The following is a 12,427-nucleotide window of genomic DNA, read 5'->3' as shown; positions in this document are numbered from 1 at the left end:
CGATATTGATCTGCGAATTTAAAAAAAGGGATTAGGAATTAACATTGATGCTAATTAATACTGTGAACAATAATTTTTTTTTTTAGTATTCTAGTTTAATTTAGTTTAGTTTAATTTTTAGTATTCTAGTTTTTTTAATATCGTAATGAATATTAATATATTTTTCTCTTCGTTGATAATCGATATTGATCTGCGAATTTAAAAAAAGGGATTAATATTGATGCTAATTAATATTGTGATGAACAATAATTTTTTTTTTAGTATTTTTTTAGTTTTTTTAATATCGTGATGAATATTTATTAGTATATTTTTCTCTTCGTTGGTAATCGATATTGATCTGCGAATTTAAAAAAAGGGATTAATATTGATGCTAATTAATACTGTGATGAACAATAATTTTTTTTTTTAGTATTCTAGTTTAATTTAGTTTAGTTTAATTTTTAGTATTCTAGTTTTTTTAATATCGTGATGAATATTAATATATTTTTCTCTTCGTTGATAATCGATATTGATCTGCGAATTTAAAAAAAGGGATTAACATTGATGCTAATTAATACTGTGATGAACAATAATTTTTTTTTTAGTATTCTAGTTTTTTTAATATCGTGATGAATATTAATATATTTTTCTCTTCGTTGATAATCGATATTGATCTGCGAATTTAAAAAAAGGGATTAGGAATTAACATTGATGCTAATTAATACTGTAATGAATAATAATTTTTTTTTTTTAGTATTCTAGTTTCTTTAATATTATGATGAATATTTATTGATATGTTTTTCCTTTCGTTAATAATCGATTGTTTTATCTGAATTTTAAAAAAAGAGGAGGGTGAGAATTAGGAATTAATATTACTTTGGTATTATAATGAATAATAAAGTTTTTTTGTTTCATTTTTTCATCGTTGATAGATGATGGATGATCGAGATATATAAACGATCGATTATTCTATTATTGATCGTCTAATGACATTTTATTTATGTTTCACGTAATTTTTATAATTCATTATCGGAACGAAATAACTTGAAATTGTTATCTTTAATTTAAAATCGATATTTCTCTAAAAATTACTATTAAATCAAATTCCAATATCTCGTCAATTATAAAATGATTTGAAACGAGTGTCGATACGAATAATTTCTCAACGTGAACGAATTCGATTGTTCATTATCGGAACGGAAATACAGATTTTTTTGCGGATTAATTCTGGAGTTTCGAATCGATGGAAATGAAAATTCTAATATCAATTTCTTGTCAGTTACGAAACGATTCGGAACGAGTATCGATAGCAATAATTTTCCAACGAGAACGAATTCGATTCTTCATTGTCAAACGGGAATATATTCGAAACGATGGAAATCAAAATCTTTTATCGATTTCTTATCAATTATGAGATGAAGTGTATCCAATATTTTTTCAAAATTTATGAATCAAATACAATTGGAATATGAATAATTCTGCAAATGAATTCGAATCTTTCATTGTCAAACGGAAATACAAATTTCTCGCGGTTTAAATTCTGCAGATTCGAAACGATGGTAATCTTTTATCGATTTCTTATCAATTATGAGATGAAGTATCGAGACCAATATTTTTCCAAAATTAATGAATCAAATTCAATTGGAATATGAATTCTGCAATTGAAAATGAATTCGATCTTTCATTGTCAAACGGAAATCGAAAATTTTCGCGGTTTAAGTTCTGCAGATTCGAAACGATCGAAACGAAAATTTTATCGATTCCTTATCAATTAGAAAATGAAATACCAATATTTTTCCAAAACTAATAATTAATCAATTGAACACAATAAAATTCCATTGTCAAATAGGAAATACAAATTTCTCGCGGTTTAGATGGAAATCTTTTATCGATTCCTTATCAATTACAAGATGAAATATCGATACCAATATTTTTTCAAAACTAATAATTAATCAATTGAACACAATAAAATTTTATTGTCAAATAGGAAATAAAAATTTCTCGCGGTTTAGATGAAAATCTTTTATCGATTTCTTATCAATTAGAAGATGAACTATCGATACGAATATTTTTCCAAAACTAATAATTAATCAATCGAACACAATAATTTTCCAAATTCCGTTGTCAAATAGGAAACAGAAAATTTTCGCGGTTTAAGTTCTAGATTCGAATCGATGGAAATCTTTTATCGATTGCTTATCACAATTAGATCGATACGAATATTTTCCCAAAACTAATAATTAATCAATCGAACACAATAGAATAATTTTCCAAATTCCATTACCAAAAAGGAAATACAAATTTCTGGCGGTTGATGGAAATCTTTTATCGATTGCTTATCACAATTAGATCGATACGAATATTTTCCCAAAACTAATAATTAATCAATCGAACACAATAAAATTCCATTGTCAAGTAGGAAATGGAAAATTTTCGCCTGTTTAATTCGAATCGCGAACACGCCTGTTTACCGGAATCGACGGAAATAAATAGGAACACAGGTGCACCAGTTTCCTCGACTCTCCCCTTCCGGATTTCCGCGAACTTGTTGCGCGATTGTCCGTCCGTTAACCGAAGAACAAGGATCCGCAATTATTATACCGTATCCTCGTTTTCAAATACGTACGTTTCCTCTCGGAATATTTTCCCACCATTTCGTTTCGACGTTCCGCCATTAAATCATCGTTATTAGAGAGAACATTCTCCCACTGTGTGCCCCGCCACATATTTTCCGCCCGAGTTTTGCTGCAAAAGTTTTTCGCTTATTTTGCACGTAATAGTGCTTCGGAGTAACTATTAGTTTCCAACGTATTTCACTTTTGTTAATTAGTTTCCGGATTGTTCTTGTACGTTACGATATTCCTTTCACGTGTAAATGTTTTTCGTTAAAAGTTTTCCTTGTTTTCGGTAATCCTTGATATAATTATTTCCATTCGTTTTTATTAAAAGTAACATAGAACATAGAATTAACATAGAATTTCTTTTTTTTTTTTTTTTGGTATTATAGAAACAAGTTTGATTCTTATTTTTAATAGTACTTGAGTGGTCGGATACTTTGTTTAGTTAATATAAAATAATGTAATTTTTATTATATTTATTCTTTTTCGTGGAAAGATTTTTGGTAATCGTTGATAAAATTATTTCGATTGAAGGTGTAACGAAGAATTTATTATTATTATAACAGGGAAAATTTTAATTCTTATCTTTAATAGTACTCGAGTAGGTATTTTCTGTATTCAATATAAAATGTAATTTTTATTTCTTTATATCTTTTTCGTGGAAAAATTTTTGGTAATCGTTGATAAAATTATTTCGATTGAAGGTGTAACGAAGAATTTTTTTTTTTTATTATTAGGTAAAGTTAGGTATTTTCTTACTCGATGTAAAATGTAATTTTTATTTCCTTATATCTTTTTCGTGGAATTTTTGGTAATCGTTGATGAAATTATTTCGATGGAAAGTGTAACGAAGAATTTTTAATGGCACAAATTTAATATAATCCTTACGTTTAATATTTGAGTAATCAGATATTTAAGATAAAATATAATTTTCATGATATTTTCCGTAGATTTTCTGATAATCGATTATTTCGATTGAACGTGTAACGAAGAATTTTTTTTTATTATTATTAGGTATTGTTAGATATTTTCTTTGCTCAATATAAAATGTAATTTTTCTTATATTTATTCTTTTTCGTAGAAAAATTTTTGCTAATCGTTGATAAAATTATTTCGATCGAAAGTGTAACGAAAAATTTTTAATAGCATAAATATTAATTACATTTAATATTTGAGTAGTCAGATACTTTTCTGTGGGAAGATTTTTCCTAAAATCTCGATCGATTATCCTCCTAAATATTATTTAATTCAAAATTATTGCAATACTACAATAAACTTAAATTTCTTCTTGAATCTCTATTTTATCTCCGATAATTGGATAGTTCGAAGAATTTGAATTTGAATTCGAAAAATCAAAAAAGAAAAAAAGAAAAAAAGGAAGATTCGTCGTTTACCTGTAAATTTTTGAAATGATGGGAGGCGCAGAGCGACTTCAAAAAACGGCAAAGCGCGCATTTCCTTGGTGGTTGGGTCATCGACGTGTTAATCCTCTTCATCTTTATCATTTCCTTTTCGCTCGTGATGCCTATCCCGACCTCCGACCCCCTGTTCATCTGTGGACACCATTCGCATCCGATTAAAATCCCTTCCTCCCGCTTTTTTCTAACTCTGATCGCCAATCAATTTCATCCCTGTTTCTTCCATAACGAGGAGGAGTGAAAAATAGGGAAAAATAATGTATGATATATTTATGTATATGGCGATCAGTGTTAAAATTAATCAAATCTTGTTAAATAGTTTCTCAAAGAGGAGAGGTTGAAGGAGGAATAAATTTTTATCGAACGGAGTAATTTTTGTTTTTGTTTTCGATGCAGCTTCGGTATTTATGGAAAGATCGAATTTTGTTAAAATTTCCGATGAATTTTACAAAAATATCCCAAATTCATTTAACATGTAATCTTTTTTAGTTATTAAACATATAAAAATAAAAATAAAAGAAAAGACACGATTCCACCTACGAAAAGAAAAAAATTAATAGTATTCCGATATCTCTGGAGAATTTTTATTGAAAGATTCGGAATTTTGTTAAAATTTCTGAACCGAATTTTACAAAAATGTCTCAAATCCTAATATATAATCTATTCTATTCTTATTCTAACTTATTAATGTTAAAAATAAAAATAAAAAAAAAACAAAATTTACGAAAATAAAAAAATTAATATCTCCAAAGAATTTTTATTGAAAGATTTCGACTTTTGTTAAAATTTCTAAATTTTACAAAAATATCCCAAATCCTAATATATAATCTTTTCTAATTATTAAACGTATAAAAATAAAAATAAAAAAATTAATAATATCTCCAAAGAATTTTTATTGAAAGATTTCGAGTTTCATGAAAATTTCTAAATTTTACAAAAATATCCCAAATCCTAATACATAATCTCTTCTACATATCAAACTACTGTTAAAAACGAAAAAAAGTTCCACGAATTCTACGGAAAGAAAGAAAATTAATATATCTGTATCGAAAAACCACTTGATCATGCTCCTCCAATTCGGGATGAGGAAACGAAAGCGATGAAATAAAGCTTAACCGATGACACAGCTTAATTCCAAGTTCGATCGATGGGAATGGAGGACAAGAAAAGGGGTGAGAAGGAAAAATAGACTCGGTCCATCTCGTAGCAGCACCGTATGCCACGACTGACTCACCGTGACGATGGAGGGACGCGGCGCGCCGGTGAAGTGTTCGATCACCTCCCAATTCGACTTCCTCGAGGGCGTGTGGGGTGTTCGCGGGGTGTTGGGGGTGTGCGGCTGGGGGGAGGACGGGGTCGAGGACTTGGAATCGGGCGGATCGAGCAGCAACTCGACCCTCGGCTTCCCGCCTTCGTTAGCTGCCACGTGCTGTCGGAGGCTCGCCCATCTCCTCGTGCTTCTCACGGATCCGGCCACGGATCTGGCCGCGACCTCGCCCTGCGCAAAGAAAAAAACGGTTAAGGAACGAATCTCGTGACGTACGATTGTGTTATTCGGTCTCTTTGGAACGTGAAATGATTTAGATTCGTTAGATGTTGTTCCAATCTTGTTGTCCATTGGATTTTTACAAAATTTTAAATGTCACTTCTTGTCATTTTCTCTAATTTTTCTAACGGATCTCGGTCGAGTTCAAAATCAAATTCATTTTCTTTGAGGTTCTTTGAGGTATTTGATTTTATTTTTTTTTTGTTAGGGTTTCTAAATTTTACGAAATTTTTGTAACAATACCTTTCGCCAATTGTGGATCTGAATTAACGTTGGAGAATTAACGTTGAATATCTTATCTCTATATTTTGAAGGTTTCGCGTTTAAATGATGTAGAAAGAAAATAATAATAAAGAAAGAAAGAGGTAAAAATCTATTCGTGGATCAGTTCGCTCATTCGCGCTCTTATTGGAGATAAAGAAATGTAGCATAAGAGATTATGGTTCGAAAGATAGGATCGAATTGGACAAAATTATTTTTTTCCGATTTCGAGCTTATATGGAGATTTGATTTTTAGAAAACGATATCGCTTTTAATTCATTATTTCACTGAAAATGTATAAAAATATAATTAAATATAATAGAAAAATTTAACGTTGCATTTAATTAATATGGAATAAAGAAAAGGCAAGTAATCGATACATAAAAAATATATAAATACACAAATATATAGGGAAAACATATAACACAACTTGGAACGAAAAAAGAAATTGATAAATATTTAATTAAAAATGAAAAGAGCGAAACGAAGTTATAGTTTTTTAAATATGAACTATAAAAATACACTAAAAAAAAATAAATATTTTAAATGTCTTATCCACGATAAAATTGAAATTTAAATATTCTTAATAAATTTACAGAATATTTCTGTAATTATCGAAATGTGATCGATCAGTTCTCTGCCTATAAACGCGTATTTCGTTTAATCCGTAAACGTTTAAAAAGAGTTTTAATATATGATTGTATTATATAATAACGTTACATTGAAAATGAATTTTTAATACATTGTTCGTCCACCACTGCGTCGTGGCGCTGAGAGTCGCCTTAGCTTTTTATTCTCCATTGCTAAACGTTCGAAATCGTTTTACGCCGCGCAAAATTATCTCTTCTTCGCCCGAAAGTGAAAAAGTGATCGAGCGCAAAGGTTTAAGAATAGAAGAAGATTCGTTCGATCGAAAATTGGACGCGTTGTTTTCTTATCGCGCAATGGGGGCGGTGGTGAGTCACCATCGGGGATGCTGATGGAATTCGGGTGAGGAATAGCGAGGGTGAAGCGATCTGGGGGAAAGGACCCGAATGATATCGTTTAAGGGAAGTATATAAATAGATATTGCGTGATATTTTATTAATCTGTTCTATCATCGAAAATTGGAAGATACGTTGTTCTTCTTGGATATCGATCTTTTTCATTTGTGTACGAATAATTATTGTAAAAGAACTAGTGACATTTATATGAAAAATTCTGTTATATTCGATCGAAAATTGAAAGATATACGAATAATTATTTTAAAAGAACTAGTGACATTTGTGTTGAAAGTTGGATATTCTACTACCTTCGATCGAAAATTGAAAGATATCGACTCTTTCATTTACGTACGAATAATTATTATAAAAGAACTAGTGACATTTATATGAAAAATTCTGTTATATTCGATCGAAAATTGGAAGATATCGGTACGAATAATTATTGTAAAGGAATTAGTGACATTTATATGAAAAATTCTGTTATATTCGATCGAAAATTGAAAGATATCGGTACGAATAATTATTGTAAAGGAACTAGTGACATTTATGTTGAAAGTTGGATATATGGAAAATTCTGCTACCTTCGATCGAAAATTGAAAGATATCGACTCTTTTTCATTTACGTACGAATAATTATTGTAAAAGAATATTGGCGATTTGTGTTGCCTATACAAAAGTTGAATAGAAAGTTCTGCTACGTTCGATCGAAAATTGGAAGATAAATTCTTCTTGGATATTGGTTCTTTCATTTATGTACGAGTAATTATTAAAAGAACTAGTGATTTGTGTTGAAAATGTGTATACAAAAGGAAGATTGAGCGTGGAAAACTCTGCTATTTCGATCGAAAATTGGAGAGTACATTCTTCTTCGATATTTCATTTATGTAATAATTATTGTGAAAAAGAACCGATCGATTGTTTAAAGTGGTACATGGAAAATTACTTGAAAATACGCACGAATAAGAAATCCTCGTTCATGTCATTCTATTACAAAAGAGATCAAAATAAAATTTTTCTGGTATTTTGATCTGAGAGGCAAAATAAAAATTTTCAGATATTTCGATTTTAAGAATCGTTCTGGAACGAAAGATTCGTAAAATAGAAATTTCCTTGATACGTTCGATTTCGAGAATCTTTTCTTTATTAATTTTTTCCTTCTCTCTCTGTCTCTCTTTCTCTCACACATACACTTATAGGAGTGGATTCTGATAGAAATGATTGGCCACGGCCAATAAAATGGGCGGAGATAAGACACGATGAAAGGAGCAAAAGTGAATAGGTGGGGCTTCCATGTCTGACTAAGTTAAAAGAAAATTTAATACGACTTGGACGGTCTTTCAGCTTTTCCCGGTTTTCAGCTAATACATCGGAAAGCTTTCTCCCGCTTCTGTCGTGTTTCACGTGCCTCGCGATCCTGAGAATTTCTCGTAGAAAATGTCTCGCACCGCACGAAAATTGGAACTGTTTCGAAACACAACGAGACCGCTTTATTCCTACGAATTCCAATGCTATTCAATTCTCTCAAAAGTAATTATTAGATATAGTTTGCCACTAATAATTACGATTCTATTAATTTATCAAAATTAAGAAGCTCGATCGAAATGAAAATAGATTTATTTCGAAGGGAAGAAGGAATAGATGCCACGTGGAAATCCTTTTATCTTTCTCTACAATGAATTTCGCCAATAATGTGACGAATGATCCATCTCTCTGGCGACTCTCGTTCTAATCTTTAAACGCATAAGTTTGATATTTTAGAGATACAATTTAACTTGACTTCTTCGCACACCACATCCTTATATATATATTCCCTTGGAACGATTTTCTCGACGATACGATTGCTCGTCGAGGAACAAAAAAAAATTTATTTGAAACCGCATCCTCGGTGTTTAAACGTTGTTTTCTTCTCTCGGTTGGGACGCTTGTTATACCTCGAACGGGCGAGCAACGCCTCGGCTCGAAACAAATACATTAAAAAAAGAAATACGTTAAGAAAATACACTCTTCTTCTCTTCTTCTTTCTATCCCTTTCGTCTTTTTTTCTCTCCGTCTCCCTTTCCTTATCTTATCTCTTCCCCCTCCTTTCCTACTCCACTACTGGAAAATGTATCACGGTTTCGCTGGCTTTAAAACATCCAACCTGTCCCTCAGGATTGAAAAGCTTGAACGTCTCGCCTCGCCTCGGATTGGAGAACACGTAATATCTTTTTCCATTATAATTTCTTTCTCGGGAATATATTCTCCGTACGAAGTCCGGAATCAGGAACCGTGAATAACAAATTGTTTCGTCATTTTTTGACATTTCTTTTTATTATTGCTCTTGCATTTCGGTTTTCCACGAAATTTTACCACGAAGGAGAGGGGGATACGTAGCCTGTTCGTCGCGTCCATCAGAATTCGTAATCTCTTCTGTTCAATGAGATATTTAACGAAGATATCCATATATTTTCCGTATATTATTTTGATCGAAATTTTTGATCGTTGGTACGGGACAAAGTTTTTTACTGCAAATTTAGAGAAAATGAAATTAATCGTTTTCGGAGAGCATGTTTATTTATTAAAATAAAAATATTTCTACTTTATTTTTTATATTTCGTTCAACGAATATTTTATAAGGTTTTTTTTTTTTGATCGAGTTGCTTGTTAATGAAGACGTCTCACGAAGCATAAAATATAAATTTAAAAATTTATAAATGCAAATTAATTCGTTTCGATCGTTCCATATTTTAATATACAAATTCAACTGTATGCATCCGTGCATACCAAACTTGAAGATCCATGCATGAATGAATTATTAACCTTCAAATTGTATTGTTGGATTAAATTCAAGCTCGGCTCGTGTCAGATTTGAATTAGACTTGAAATTAGACTTGGTTCAAGTTTGTTACATTATTTAAATTTTCGCGTTTAAAATCTCTTTAATTTTTTTTTTTTTTTTTAAATAGCGTTTGAAAGAAATGGAGGGAAAAGCAAGGCAAACAAATCGAAACAACAATCGTCGAGAGAATTAACATTCCATCTCATTCTAATCATCCGAGCAAACTTTTTGACGCAATTAAAAATCTCCTTTGGGATTCTTTCCCAAGAAATTTATCGACTTTTTAACGGGAATGGGGATTTTTAAACTTTATTTTTCTTCAGCGTTGCTCGCTGGTTTCCTAGAGTTTTTTTCTTCTTCTCCTTCTTCTTCTTCTTCTTCCATTACTTCAATATTTCCAGAAAAAAATTTTCAAAGAAAACTCACGAGAAAGAAAAAAACTAATTCTGTATTGTGATTCAAATCGTAAAATACAGGGTAGATTTTACAGAAGAACAAGAAGAAAGACTTGTATATCCTTATTTTAATATTTGCATCGACATTGTTACTTTTCCTTCGGGAAAAATTGGAACGATAAAAGAAAAAAATTCGCGAGAAATAATGGGAAAAATATTTTTTTCCTTGCATCTATGATCGTTTCTTTTTTTCAACACATTGAAATGCATTCACGAACGATTTCTCTCGAAAATTCGGGAAAAATATATATATATATATTCAAAATTTCATGAAATATCATTTTCTTCCGAATTACGTGTACATATTAATAAAATATATACAAATTTCTGGGTCTGGTTGCGTGGATGGCAAGCGATTCGGATACACGAACAATAGGAAACAGAGACACATTAATCTTCCACGTGCTGATCGATAAAGCTTCCATAAAGCTTATTTCCATTCAGCCGTGCGAATTAATCCACCGGTGGAACGATCTATTGTTCCGACGTTGTATCAAGGAATTTTGTTAATTCGATTCCATCTTTTTTTTTTTTTTTTTTTTTCCCCTCTCTCCACTCGGTATCTCTCATAATTTCGCATTCATCGGTTCAAGATTGAAAACGAAACTAATAGACGAGAAATTCTTCCATTATTCTTTTTCTTTTGTGCGTGTGTTCTTGTGTGCGTGTACGAATGTGCAATTCGTTCGACGGACAGGCTATAAAAATATCACGTTGCGCGGATTTGTAGTGATTTTTGACAGTCGATGCATTCTGGATTTAATAAAACTACAAAAGGATCAATGATTCCGGTAATTCGAAGTGTTCTCATTGACCTCCTAACCTTTAAAAAAAAAAAAAAAAAGATCGGATTTCGATCGTAGATTCATCGTTTTCATCGATCACGATTTCGAGGAAAGAAGAAAAATCTATTATTTCGTTCGATAAAAAAAATTACTCATCCTCTTTCTCTGAGTAGAAAACGAAGAATGGAAAAAATTTTCGAGATATTGTTTCTTTTTTTCTTTCCCTCCCCCCCAAACGATCGAATATTTTTTTCGTCGAGTTTGTTGCTCGAGCTTCTCTAATGAAAATTGAGTTAGCACCTACGATAAGAAAACCGATACGTGAGCTCGCTAATAGACTCTTATCGTTCCACGGTGGGACCCCGCTGTGAAATTTATCGCGCTCGAAACATTCGTTGAATTCTTCGATTACGTGTGCACGTGCGAAAAGCCCGATAACGTATCAACCGACACAAATTTTCAAACAATTCGAACCTGAAATATCGGACGCACGGCTATCGCGTGACAAAAAGTTTCCCTTTTCTGTCCCTTTCTCCCTCCCTCGTCCCCTTTCGTATCGTATCTCGCTTCTAGTGACTTTTATCTAGAGACTTTTTCCTCTATTTATCCTGTCTCTCATTGTTCGTCATTTTACGAAACATTTACGAATAATTTAAATTAATATATCGTGAAATATGTTGAAAGAAGTGAATTCATAGTATAAGAATGTGATTGAAATATATTTCGAATTATACTGTTAATATTTTATACGCGTTAGTAACGTTTCGGATACAAGATATTAGGTTAGGAGAAAATCGACGAATGAATCTTTCATTGGTTATAATTAATCGAATCGACAAAGGTTGTTGACCAAATCTTCTCCTTTCAATTTTGAAAATGGGACGATGATCTATCCTAGTTCATTAATATTTCGATCCGTTCCTCGTTAATTATTCGCTCTGATATTCGCTCGATGATCGCGATTTACCGACGCATGGTAATATAATCGATAGCTGGTGGATATTATTTTAATGAGAATCAAATTTGTAATTGACATCTCGCTTAAAATGGTTTATAATTATTATCGTTTCGCGTTACGACCACGTTCCATTAATGACGAAAATAATCGAAAATTTTCGAGGATCGTCCGATATAACCAGCCACACTATCGATAACATTATCGATAACGATTTTTCTCTAGAATTTACATTTACAAAAATCAATTCGACTAATATTCAATATTCGTAATATTGGAGTAAGCATAATATTACGAGTTCTCAAATTGAAAAAAAATTTATCGAACGCGTTTAAATATCGAAGATTTGAATATCGAAGAAAAATCGTTGTTTTCTTCCCTTTTTTTTTTCTTTTCTTAAAAGAACTTAAAAGAACCTCGACTTTTCCATTTCCAATTTTTTTTTACTTGCAACTTTTCATAATCGTATTTACATGCATCGCGAATGGGAAATGCTCCGCCGTCTTTTAATCCAGTTAAAACGCGTGTATGCGGATTGAATAATAAAGTTGGAAACAACGATTAAATTTATATATCGCGGATCATTGAGAAACTTGGATTTCGCGGTTT

The 12,427-nt window shown here is 31.4% G+C and overlaps 2 protein-coding genes across 10 annotated transcripts in view; one reads left to right on the top strand and one right to left on the bottom strand.

Annotated features, from left to right (window-relative positions):
- LOC107996417 (uncharacterized) overlaps positions 1 to 12,427 on the top strand; it is a 61,782-nt gene that overhangs the window by 19,309 nt on the left and 30,046 nt on the right. The window lies entirely within an intron of this gene.
- LOC107996416 (adenylate cyclase type 6) overlaps positions 1 to 12,427 on the bottom strand; it is an 85,118-nt gene that overhangs the window by 58,006 nt on the left and 14,685 nt on the right. For all 3 annotated transcript variants that reach the window (XM_062078695.1, XM_062078697.1, XM_062078696.1), the window contains exons 3-4: positions 5,250 to 5,513; positions 3,992 to 4,150 (exon numbers count right to left, since the gene is read on the bottom strand). In XM_062078695.1, coding sequence (XP_061934679.1) covers positions 3,992 to 4,150; positions 5,250 to 5,513 — 423 coding nt within the window. The remainder of the gene's footprint in view (positions 1 to 3,991; positions 4,151 to 5,249; positions 5,514 to 12,427) is intronic.

This window comes from Apis cerana, linkage group LG8, assembly GCF_029169275.1.
Source record: "Apis cerana isolate GH-2021 linkage group LG8, AcerK_1.0, whole genome shotgun sequence".
NCBI classification, from domain to species: domain Eukaryota; kingdom Metazoa; phylum Arthropoda; class Insecta; order Hymenoptera; family Apidae; genus Apis; species Apis cerana.
The sequence above is the reverse complement of the archived record's forward strand: the minus strand, read 5'-3'. Positions and strand labels throughout refer to the sequence as shown.